Here is a 13,642-nt window from a genome sequence, read left to right on the forward strand (position 1 = left end):
ATCAATTGAAGAGCCGCTAGAAGCGTAATGGAAAATTCTACCCCAAAACTAGCTCCTGGTGTTGTTTCATTAGTCCATCGTTGATATAGTCCCAAAATGTTTTGCATGTCAGCAATCAAATTAAGATACAGTGCCCTCCACTATTATTGGCACCCCTGTTTAAGATGTGGTCGAGGACTTCCAAAAATTCTCATTTTTTTTAAACAACATAGAACCCAAATGCAAAAAAAAGAGAAAAATCCAACCTTTTATTTAAGTACATTACTTTGGTGGTTAAAAAAAAATCACACATTTAGAAAAAAATAAACTTGAAATCATGTGTCCCACAATTATTGGCACCCCTAACAATTCCGCTGAAAATTTTCATAGATTTTTTTTAAATATATTTTTCTGTAGTTGCTAAAGTTGGTCAGGGTATCTAGGAACTTTTAATTAGTAATTCATGACTTCCTGTTTCCCTGGGGTATAAATATGACGTGACACAGAGGCCTAATTCTCTTACCCATTTGTCAACATGGCAAAGACAAGAGAACACACCATTCAAGTAAGGCAGATTTGTGTCGACCTTCATAAGTCAGGCAATGGCTACAAGAAAATAGCCACTCGCCTTAACTTGCCCGTATCTACAGTCAGAGGAATCATTAAGAAGTTTAAAACAACTGGAACAGTGACAAACAAGGCTGGAAGAGGTCCCAAGTTTATCTTGCCACAACGCACAGTGAGGAGGATGGTAAGAGAAGTAAAAAAAAGTCCTAAGCTCACTGTCACAGAATTGCATCAAAGAGTGGCATCTTGGGGTCACAAAGTCTCCAAAACAACCATCAGACGCTCTCTACATGCCAACAAGCTGTTTGGGAGGCATGCAAGGAAAAAGCCTTTTCTCACTAACACTCACAAACGTAAACGTCTGGAGTTTGCTAAGCGGCACTGGGACTTCAACTGGGATCATGTGCTTTGGTCAGATGAGACTAAGATTGAGCTTTTTGGCAACAAACACTCTAAGTGGGTCTGGCGTAAAACAAAAGATGAGTATGCCGAGAAGCACCTCATGCCCACTGTGAAGTATGGTGGAGGATCTGTGATGCTGTGGGCCTGTTTCTCTTCCAAAGGCCCTGGGAACCTTGTTAGGGTGCATGGCATTATGAACGCTTTGAACTACCAGGACATTTTAAATAAAAACCTGATGGCCTCTGCCAGAAAGCTGAAGATGGGTCGTCACTGGGTCTTTCAGCAGGATAATGATCCAAAACATGTGGCAAAATCTACACAAAAATGGTTCAGCAGTCACAAACTCAAGGTCCTCCCATGGCCATCTCAGTCCCCAGACCTCAACCCAATCGAAAACCTGTGGGGCGAGCTAAAGAGGAGAGTGCATAAGAGAGGACCCAGGACACTGGATGATCTAGAAAGATTGTGCAAAGAAGAATGGTCAAAGATCCCTCTCTCTGTGTTCTCCAATCTTGTGAAAAGTTATAGGAGGAGATTAAGTGCTGTCTTGTTGGCAAAAGGGGGTTGTACAAAGTATTAACATCAGGGGTGCCAATAATTGTGGGACACATGATTTCAAGTTTTTTTTTCTAAATGTGTGATTTTTTTTTTTACACCAAAGTAATGTACTTAAATAAAAGGTTGGATTTTTCTCTTTTTTTGCATTTGGGTTCTATGTTGTTTAAAAAAAAAGGAGAATTTTTGGAAGTCCTCGACCACATCTTAAACAGGGGTGCCAATAATTGTGGAGGGCACTGTATATATAGTATAACTTTCAAAATACAGAAATACAGATAGTATGATGCATGTTGTGTCAAATGATGCAAAAAGCACCATCATATGATGCAAAAAGCATACCCGCTGTATTTCTGTATTTTGAAAGTTATAGATCTTCAGAACTTGATTGCTGACATGCAAAACATTTTGGGACTAGATCAACAATGGACTAATGAAACAAATACGAAAATATATTTTTTTGGGGTGAAGTTTTCCTTTAAAAGAGGAATGGGAGATGCAGTAGAGAAATGCAGTGCTGAGGCAGAGGGCTCGTAATGAGGACGACTGACTACCACTCTGAACTGTGTGTGGTGAGCTTTCTGGGTACATTGTGAAGGAGATGTCCAGTGGCTACACGATTCAGGTTGGTTCCCAGAGTAGCTAACCTTACAAAGATCGTCACCAGACTCAATCTTCATCAACCATCTCCCTCTAATAAAGCCATGAACTGTCCCTCTCCATCTTTGGAGGATGCATGCACTCAAATACTTGGCCTCTATTGGTTGACCTAACTATAGCTAGGCTACTCATGATGTGTTGCTTGTTTGTTTTTAGCTTTTGTTGCGGTTTGAGATGATGAAAAGCGCTATAGAAATTTCATTAATTATTATTATTATTATACAAAATATGATTTATTTAGTTTAGTAGAGGAAAAAGCTCTGACAAAGGCCAAGAGGTAAAACAAGTAAGAGTCAATAAAGCTCGTTGAGTGCGGTCTTAGTGCCAGCATCGGTTTGTGGTGGTAAATAGACGGCTACGAAGAATATAGATGAAAACGTTCTTGGTAGATAGTGGGTCTACAGCTTATCATGAGGTATTCTAACTCCAGGCGAGCATAATCTCAATAATTCCTTGACATTAGAAATCGCACACCAGCTGCTGTTAAAAAAGACACACCCCTTCCCCTGAGCTTCCCAGACGCTGCCGTTCTGTCCTGCCGATATATAGAACATACCGCGAAATTAATATTTTCCATTTCCTTGTTCAGCCACGACTCGGAGAAACATAGGACATTACAATTCTTCAGATCACGTTGATAGGATAGTCTCGAACGGAGCTCATCCAGTTTATTCTCCAGTGACTGCGCGTTGGCCAATAGAACGGAGGGTAGAGGCGGTTTATCCACTCTCCGACGTAGTCTCGTCAGGTATCCCACACGCCGGCCTCTTTAGCTCCACCCCCTCCTTCTCTGAGTGTCAGGGATTTGAGCCCGGTCCGGGATAATCAATATGTCCGTCGACCTCCGACTCATTGAAAGTAGAAGTCCTCATCCAAACGGAGGTTAGTGATAACTGTTCTGATGTCCAGAAGCTATTTTCTGTCATAGGAAACATTATGTACATAAAAAAGTTAAGATCAGTGCAAAAAAAAAAAAAATGGCACAATTGGTCGGGAGCCCGTAAAATGGCTGCTATTCCCTCCAGCGTCATTTTGTCAAAGTTGATTATTTAGGACAGAAGTATGGGTGGGGGGGACTGAGAAACGTCCAAAACACATCCCCAAAGAACAGCATGTCACCTTCAACTTAGAACAACATGTCACCTTCAACATAGCTACTTTAGGTCTTTCCCTCCCAATTAATTCATACTTATTTTGTCAACGACCGTACCGCCAACCCTTCCATATCAGCTTAGCGTCAACAAGGTAATAAGCTGCAGTTTAATTCCAGAGAGCTAACACACACACACACACACACACACACACACACACACACACACACAAAGAGAGGTGTGTTTAGGTGACAGGGATGTTTCCTTTGAGAGAGAGGAGGTAGAGGCAGTGTAAAAGTCACAGTATTGAATACTAGTACAGCGTTGGTTATACAGAAAACTAAATGGGCAGGACACACAAAGCCAAATCATGTGGGAGTAAAGTGTGAATACAGGGATTTGTACATGAAGGGAAAGTACAAGTTCTAGCTTTAGGAACTAAATCATGGAGATGTCAGTGAGGAAAAGTTGAGAAAATTGGGCCGACGTTTCTTTCACAAGTTCATGACAATGTCGAGACACTGTCCCTTCATTACATTGAACACACACACACACCACACACACACCACACACACACACACCACACACACACACACACACACACCATACACACACACACACACATACACTGTACAGATATGAACTAACTTTATAAGTGTGTTTGTTATGAAGTGAGTGATTCAGAGAGGTGAATCCTCTAACCGATGGAACAAGGTAGGCATAGCTATGAGATAGACAGAAAAGGCGACGGAGGGCGGTAAGCTAACCCAATGTTAACTTTGATGCCTTTCCTCACGCTTTAACCTTACCATAAAGGGAGTGATCCTAATCTCAGCTTGTTACCTGTATAAAAAGACACCTGTCCACAGAAGCAATCAATCAATCAGATTCCAAACGCTCCACCATGGCCAAGACCAAAGAGCTCTCCAAGGATGTCAGGGACAAGATTGTAGACCTACACAAGGCTGGAATGGGCTACAAGACCATCGCCAAGCAGCTTGGTGAGAAGGTGACAACAGTTGGTGCGATTATTCGCAAATGGAAGAAACACAAAAGAACTGTCAATCTCCCTCGGCCTGGGGCTCCATGCAAGATCTCACCTCGTGGAGTTGCAATGATCATGAGAACGGTGAGGAATCAGCCCAGAACTAGACGGGAGTGTTGCATGGCCTCTAAAGGCAGTGGGCAAACGTACAAAATCAGCAGGGGATCAAATACTTTTTTCCCCCTCACTGAATATAGATTTTCTATTGTGTTATTGACTGTACTGTAAAATTTTGTTTATTCCATATGTAACTCTGTTGTTGTTGTTGTTGTTGTTGTTGTTGTTGTTTATCGCACTGCTTTGCTTTATCTTGGCCAGGTCGCAGTTGTAAATGAGAACTTGTTCTCAACTGCCTTACCTGGTTAAATAAAGGTTAAATAAATAAAATAAAATAAAATAAGAGGTATATTTTGAAATTGTAACTGACATTATTGATTTCATGAGCAGGAAACTTATCTCTGACCATGAAAAATATAGGAATGTGATCATTACTGCAGCTTCTAGTGCTGAATTGACAAATATCTTTAGAATATAACCAAAGGAACCTGATCTGGAGATCACGGTTTGAGCGTGTGTGTGTCTTTTTTTTTTATTTTATTTCACCTTTATTTAACCAGGTAAACCAGTTGAGAACAAGTTCTCATTTACAACTGCGACCTGGCCAAGATAAAGCATAGCAGTGCGATAAAAACAACAACACAGAGTTACATATGGGGTAAAACAAAACAAAAATCAAAAAAAAAAAAAATACAACAGAAATACAATTAATATACAGTGTGCAAATTTAGCAAGTTATGGAGGTAAGGCAATAAAATAGGCTATAGTGCAAAATAATTACAATTTAGTATTAACACTGGAATGATGTGCAAGAGATGATGTGCAAATAGAGATACTGGGGTACAGATGAGCAAAATAAATAACAATATAGGGATGAGGTAGTTGGGCGGGCTAATTTCAGATGGGCTGTGTACAGGTGCAGTGATCGGTAAGGTGCTCTGACAACTGATGCCTAAAGTTAGTGAGGGAGATAAGCGTCTCCAGCTTCAGAGATTTTTGCAGTTTGTTCCAGTCATTGGCAGCAGAGAACTGGAAGGAATTGCGGCCAAAGGAGGTGTTGGCTTTGGGGATGACCAGTGAGATATACCCGCTGGAGCGCAGACTACGGGTGGGTGTTGCTATGGTGACCAATGAGCTAAGATAAGGCGGGGATTTGCCTAGCAGTGATTTATAGATGGCCTGGAGCCAGTGGGTTTGGCGACGAATATGTAGTGAGGACCAGCCAACAAGAGCGTACAGGTCACAGTGGTGGGTATTATATGGGGCTTTGGAGACAAAACGGATGGCACTGTGATAGACAACATCCAATTTGCTGAGTAGAGTGTTGGAGGCTATTTTGTAAATGACATCGCCGAAGTCAAGGATCGGTAGGATAGTCAGTTTTACAAGGGCATGTTTGGCAGCATGAGTGAAGGAGGCTTTGTTGCGAAATAGGAAACCGATTCTAGATTTAACTTTGGATTGGAGATTCTTAATGTGAGTCTGGAAGGAGAGTTTACAGTCTAACCAGACACCTAGATATTTGTAGTTGTCCACGTACTCTAGGTCAGACCCGTCTAGAGTAGTGATTCTAGTCGGGTGGGCGGGTGCAAGCAGCGTTCGGTTGAAGAGCATGTCTGAGACAGATCTTGCCCATCTCAGTCAGCAGTCAACTACACCAGGTCAACTTGGCAGAGTCATATGACCTAGCTCTGACTCCTATCCTGCCATATGACCTAGCTCTGACTCCTATCCTGCCATATGACCTAGCTCTGACTCCTATCCTGCCATATGACCTAGCTCTGACTCCTATCCTGTCATATGACCTAGCTCTGACTCCTATCCTGCCATATGACCTAGCTCTGACTCCTATCCTGCCATATGACCTAGCTCTGACTCATATCCTGCCATATGACCTAGCTCTGACTCCTATCCTGTCATATGACCTAGCTCTGACTCCTATCCTGCCATATGACCTAGCTCTGACTCCTATCCTGCCATATGACCTAGCTCTGACTCCTATCCTGCCATATGACCTAGCTCTGACTCCTATCCTGTCATATGACCTAGCTCTGACTCCTATCCTGCCATATGACCTAGCTCTGACTCCTATCCTGTCATATGACCTAGCTCTGACTCCTATCCTGCCATATGACCTAGCTCTGACTCCTATCCTGCCATATGACCTAACTCTGACTCCTATCCTGTCATATGACCTAGCTCTGACTCCTATCCTGCCATATGACCTAGCTCTGACCTATCCTGCCATATGACCTAGCTCTGACTCCTATCCTGCCATATGACCTAGCTCTGACTCCTATCCTGCCATATGACCTAGCTCTGACTCCTATCCTGCCATATGACCTAGCTCTGACTCCTATCCTGTCATATGACCTAGCTCTGACTCCTATCCTGCCATATGACCTAGCTCTGACTCCTATCCTGCCATATGACCTAGCTCTGACTCCTATCCTGCCATATGACCTAGCTCTGACTCCTATCCTGCCATATGACCTAGCTCCGACTCCTATCCTGCCATATGACCTAGCTCTGACTCCTATCCTGCCATATGACCTAGCTCTGACTCCTATCCTGCCATATGACCTAGCTCTGACTCCTATCCTGCCATATGACCTAGCTCTGACTCCTATCCTGCCCTATGACCTAGCTCTGACTCCTATCCTGCCATATGACTTAGCTCTGACTCCTATCCTGCCATATGACCTAGCTCTGACTCCTATCCTGCCATATGACCTAGCTCTGACTCCTATCCTGCCATATGACCTAGCTCTGACTCCTATCCTGCCATATGACCTAGCTCTGACTCCTATCCTGTCATATGACCTAGCTCTGACTCCTATCCTGTCATATGACCTAGCTCTGACTCCTATCCTGTCATATGACCTAGCTCTGACTCCTATCCTGTCATATGACCTAGCTCTGACTCCTATCCTGTCATATGACCTAGCTCTGACTCCTATCCTGTCATATGACCTAGCTCTGACTCCTATCCTGTCATATGACCTAGCTCTGACTCCTATCCTGTCATATGACATAGCTCTGACCTATCCTGCCATATGACCTAGCTCTGACCTATCCTGCCATATGACCTAGCTCTGACTCCTATCCTGCCATATGACCTAGCTCTGACCTATCCTGCCATATGACCTAGCTCTGACCTATCCTGCCATATGACCTAGCTCTGACCTATCCTGCCATATGACCTAGCTCTGACCTATCCTGCCATATGACCTAGCTCTGACCTATCCTGCCATATGACCTAGCTCTGACCTATCCTGCCATATGACCTAGCTCTGACTCCTATCCTGCCATATGACCTAGCTCTGACCTATCCTGCCATATGACCTAGCTCTGACCTATCCTGCCATATGACCTAGCTCTGACCTATCCTGCCATATGACCTAGCTCTGACTCCTATCCTGTCATATGACCTAGCTCTGACTCCTATCCTGCCATATGACCTAGCTCTGACTCCTATCCTGTCATATGACCTAGCTCTGACTCCTATCCTGTCATATGACCTAGCTCTGACCTATCCTGCCATATGACCTAGCTCTGACCTATCCTGCCATATGACCTAGCTCTGACCTATCCTGCCATATGACCTAGCTCTGACTCCTATCCTGCCATATGACCTAGCTCTGACTCCTATCCTGCCATATGACCTAGCTCTGACTCCTATCCTGCCATATGACCTAGCTCTGACTCCTATCCTGCCATATGACCTAGCTCTGACTCCTATCCTGTCATATGACCTAGCTCTGACTCCTATCCTGTCATATGACCTAGCTCTGACTCCTATCCTGCCATATGACCTAGCTCTGACTCCTATCCTGTCATATGACCTAGCTCTGACTCCTATCCTGTCATATGACCTAGCTCTGACCTATCCTGCCATATGACCTAGCTCTGACCTATCCTGCCATATGACCTAGCTCTGACTCCTATCCTGTCATATGACCTAGCTCTGACCTATCCTGCCATATGACCTAGCTCTGACCTATCCTGCCTAGGGCACAGTACAGTCAGATAAATAAATATGTGTGTGTCCCAAATGGTACCCTATTGCCTTTATAATGCACTACTTTTGACCAGGGCCCATGTGGTCCTCTGTAGCTCAGCTGGTAGAGCACGGCGCTTGTAACGCCAAGGTAGTGGGTTCGAACACCGGGACCACCCCATACACAAAAAAAAATGTATGCACGCATGACTGTAAGTCGCTTTGGATAAAAGTGTCTGCTAAATGGCATATTATTATTGTGCCATTTGGGACGTAGCCTGTATAAAGGAGAACTGCACTGCAGGCGGCTCATCATTTAATACACTGAGCCTGTTGAAACCCTCCAACCCACTGTAGAAGTCTAGCCTTGACATTAAGGTTACTCCAATCAGCTAAAAGTTTCCTTTTTCTAATCTGACAGTGTTTGATTTTCTCCAGGCAATATTATTTAAAATGTCTAACTCTAGTGGGTGACTCATCCTACTGTGAGGAGAGGATCACAGAATTCATACAAGGGTTCCGTCTCAAATGGCACCCTATTCCCTACATAGTGCACTACTTTCCACCAAGGCTCTGGTTAAAGTAGCACAGTTTGTAGGGAATAGGGTGCCATTTTGGGATGCAGAGGGCACTTAGAACCACAGCTTCGTATTGCAGCACGTGTTTGTCTCAAAGTATGTAAGGATGCACACATTATGTACATTAGCGTACAGTACATTAGCGTACAGTACATTAGCCAGTCATTGTATAGTGTCTTTATTTGACTAATACGTTTTAATTGTTCATGTTTTTTTAAACACAACATACAGTACGTTGAACTTGTTAAAATACCTTCCATGTTATATAACCATGTTTCTATTATGTGTGGAATGAATACATCATGAATTACTTTAATTCAACAACATCTAACATACTGTAGAAGAACATATTCAGTAAGAATCTGTGAATTTTCCCTGGAAGATAAACATTCGACATACTCCAGCAGATGAGTAAAACACAAAAAAAGCTATTACTGTCATAAGCTACATGTGTCATAAGCTACATGTGTCATAAGCTACATGTGTCATAAGCTACATGTGTCATAAGCTACATGTGTCATAAGCTACATGTGTAATAAGCTACATGTGTAATAAGCTACATGTGTAATAAGCTACATGTGTAATAAGCTACATGTGTAATAAGCTACATGTGTAATAAGCTACATGTGTAATAAGCTACATCTGTAATAAGCTACATCTGTAATAAGCTACATCTGTAATAAACTATATCTAGGACAGAGTTTGTTAATGGATATTATTTCTAGGACCTGAGGTAGCTGAATAGTACTTGAAGAAGTTGAAAAGTAGGTGATTAGTACCTGTGTAGGTGAATAGTACCTGTGTAGGTGAATAGTACCTGTGTAGGTGAATTGTACCTGTGTGGGTGAATAGTACCTGTGTAGGTGAATAGTACCTGTGTAGGTGTGTAGGTGAATAGTACCTGTGTAGGTGAATAGTACCTTAGTACCTGTGTAGGTGAATAGTACCTTAGTACCTGTGTAGGTGAATAGTACCTGTGTGGGTGAATAGTACCTGTGTAGGTGAATAGTACCTGTGTAGGTGAATAGTACCTTAATACCTGTGTGGGTGAATAGTACCTTAATACCTGTGTGGGTGAATAGTACCTGTGTAGGTGAATAGTACCTTAATACCTGTGTGGGTGAATAGTACCTTAATACCTGTGTGGGTGAATAGTACCTGTGTAGGTGAATAGTACCTTAATACCTGTGTGGGTGAATAGTACCTTAATACCTGTGTGGGTGAATAGTACCTGTGTGGGTGAATAGTACCTGTGTAGGTGAATAGTACCTGTGTAGGTGAATAGTACCTGTGTAGGTGAATAGTACCTGTGTAGGTGAATAGTACCTTAATACCTGTGTGGGTGAATAGTACCTTAATACCTGTGTAGGTGAATAGTACCTGTGTGGGTGAATAGTACCTGTGTGGGTGAATAGTACCTGTGTGGGTGAATAGTACCTGTGTAGGTGAATAGTACCTGTGTAGGTGAATAGTACTTGGAGTAGTTATACACTTTAGTACATGGGGTAATTCAATTGATTGATTGACTGATCGACAGTTGGATATATGCATACCTGGAGTAGTTGAAGAGGCGGCTGCCCCAGAGAGCGTGTTCTCCGCGGGGAGGGGAGTGGAAGAAGCAGGAGTCGGAGCCGTCAAAACGGTTCAGCCCGTCCTCTGTGTTCTGGGAGGCGTGGCTATGGACCACGTCCAATAGGACTACGATATCCAGGGAGTGGGCGGTGTCTATCAGCTGCTTCAACTCCTCTGGTGTCCCGTAACGACTGGAGAGAGAAAGAGAGAGAGAGTACAGAGACTACGACTAGAGACTACAGAGACTGCAACTACAGAGACCATGACTACATAGACTACAGGCTACTAATACTACATAGACCACAGAGACTACGACTACAGAGACCACAGAGACTACGACTACATAGACCACAGAGACTACGACTACAGAGACCACAGAGACTACGACTACAGAGACCACTGAGACTAGAGACTATGGACCCCACAGAGACCACAGACTATGACTACAGAGACCACAAACACCGTAGACTACAGAGGTGACAGACGCCTTAGAGACCACAGTGACACCCTGTATATCAAAGACCAAAGGGCACACAGACACAGACACACGCATACACACACACACACACACACGCATCATTGTTTACACACTGCTTGTGTAATGTGTCCCTGTGATGTCTCATCTGTCCTTCCAGCTATCATAGCATCAGTCCCCTACCAACCACTACAACACTATCATAGTATCAGTCCCCTACCAACCACTACAACACTATCATAGTATCAGTCCCCTACCAACCACTACAACACTATCATAGTATCAGTCCCCTACCAACCACTACAACACTATCATAGTATCAGTCCCCTACCAACCACTACAACACTATCATAGTATCAGTCCCCTACCAACCACTACAACACTATCATAGTATCAGTCCCCTACCAACCACTACAACACTATCATAGTATCAGTCCCCTACCAACCACTACAACACTATCATAGTATCAGTCCCCTACCAGCCACTACAACACTATCATAGTATCAGTCCCCTACCAACCACTACAACACTATCATAGTATCAGTCCCCTACCAACCACTACAACACTATCATAGTATCAGTCCCCTACCAACCACTACAACACTATCATAGTATCAGTCCCCTACCAGCCACTACAACACTATCATAGTATCAGTCCCCTACCAGCCACTACAACACTATCATAGTATCAGTCCCCTACCAGCCACTACAACACTATCATAGTATCAGTCCCCTACCAACCACTACAACACTATCATAGTATCAGTCCCCTACCAACCACTACAACACTATCATAGTATCAGTCCCCTACCAACCACTACAACACTATCATAGTATCAGTCCCCTACCAACCACTACAACACTATCATAGTATCAGTCCCCTACCAACCACTACAACACTATCATAGTATCAGTCCCCTACCAACCACTACAACACTATCATAGTATCAGTCCCCTACCAACCACTACAACACTATCATAGTATCAGTCCCCTACCAACCACTACAACACTATCATAGTATCAGTCCCCTACCAACCACTACAACACTATCATAGTATCAGTCCCCTACCAACCACTACAACACTATCATAGTATCAGTCCCCTACCAACCACTACAACACTATCATAGTATCAGTCCCCTACCAACCACTACAACACTATCATAGTATCAGTCCCCTACCAACCACTACAACACTATCATAGTATCAGTCCCCTACCAACCACTACAACACTATCATAGTATCAGTCCCCTACCAACCACTACAACACTATCATAGTATCAGTCCCCTACCAACCACTACAACACTATCATAGTATCAGTCCCCTACCAGCCACTACAACACTATCATAGTATCAGTCCCCTTGTTGTCAGCTTGTTTTAGTCAATTTTCAAAAACTACATTTAAGAAAAGTACAACATTATCTAAAGATTACTCTTCAACGTCGCCTGCTCCCGGGCGTTCTCACCACTTAGTAAAACGTAATATTGTAGGTCTTCCCTCATGCCCCTTTCATGACGGTTCTATACAGATACAAGTACTTAGGAGTTACAAATGGACTATTCTAAACAAGTTTAAAGTGTATTACCTGTGATTAAACGTGTTCAACACACATAGCTTCGTGTAGCCTACTTGGACACCAAGTCCCCACATTTCCCACTCTCCAACACCGACTAGCCTGAAGCCACAGGGCTCTTCTCGAAGTCTCCATTTCCCTACGTGGGAGCATTGCGAACCGTAGGTGGGGATTTTCTTTTTACCTGGTTACATGTACATTGAACAACGCAGCACCTTTTTGCTACGTTTTGGAACAGGAATACAGCCCGATCTGGCCTGGCTGGGCCTCGGCTTGGGTGTGTGTGTAGGGTGTGTGTGTGTGTGTGTAGGGTGTGTGTGTGTGTGAGGCAATGTGTTTATAGAGAGATTCTTCTTAATGATGAACCAGCCTTACTCTTCTGTTGTTATGAACAATGGTGTGTGTCTGTCTGTCTGTCTGTCTGTCTGTCTGTGTGTCTGTGTGTCTGTGTGTCTGTGTGTCTGTGTGTATGCGTGTGTCTGTGTGTCTGCGTGTGTGTGTGTGTCTGTGTGTATGCGTGTGTGTGTGTGTGTCTGTGTGTATGAGTGTGTCTGTGTGTGTGTGTGTGTATGTGTGTGTGTGTGTATGCGTGTGTCTGTGTGTGTGTGTGTGTGTGTGTGTGTGTATGCGTGTGTGTGTCTGTGTGTGTGTGTGTATGCGTGTGTGTGTGTGTGTATGCATGCGTGTGTCTGTGTGTGTGTGTGTATGTGTGTGTGTGTGTGTGTATGTGTGTGTGTGTGTATGCGTGTATGTGTGTGTGTGTGTGTGTATGCGTGTGTATGCGTGTGTGTGTATGCGTGTGTATGCGCGTGTGTGTGTCTGTGTCTGTGTGTGTGTGCGTCTGTGTGTGTGCGTCTGTGTGTGTGCGTCTGTGTGTGTGTGTGTGTGTGTGTCTGCGTGTGTGTGTGTGTGTGTGTGTGTGATGCGTGTGTCTGTCTGTGTGTGTGTGTGTGTGTGTGTGTATGCGTGTGTCTGTGTGTGTGTGTGTGTGTGTGTGTGTGTGTATGCGTGTGTCTGTGTGTGTGTGTGTGTGTATGCGTGTGTGTGTGTGTGTGTGTGTCTGTGTGTATGTGTGTATGTGTGT

At 43.7% G+C, this 13,642-nt stretch overlaps 1 protein-coding gene across 1 annotated transcript in view; it reads right to left on the reverse strand.

Annotated features, from left to right (window-relative positions):
- Nucleotides 1–13,642, reverse strand: part of gbe1b (glucan (1,4-alpha-), branching enzyme 1b) — a 271,934-nt gene that overhangs the window by 172,498 nt on the left and 85,794 nt on the right. Inside the window, exon 7 of the mRNA XM_041876741.2 lies at nt 10,488–10,697. Within this exon, the coding sequence (XP_041732675.2) occupies nt 10,488–10,697 (210 nt within the window). The remainder of the gene's footprint in view (nt 1–10,487; nt 10,698–13,642) is intronic.

Source organism: Coregonus clupeaformis, chromosome 5 (genome assembly GCF_020615455.1).
Source record: "Coregonus clupeaformis isolate EN_2021a chromosome 5, ASM2061545v1, whole genome shotgun sequence".
Classification (NCBI taxonomy): domain Eukaryota; kingdom Metazoa; phylum Chordata; class Actinopteri; order Salmoniformes; family Salmonidae; genus Coregonus; species Coregonus clupeaformis.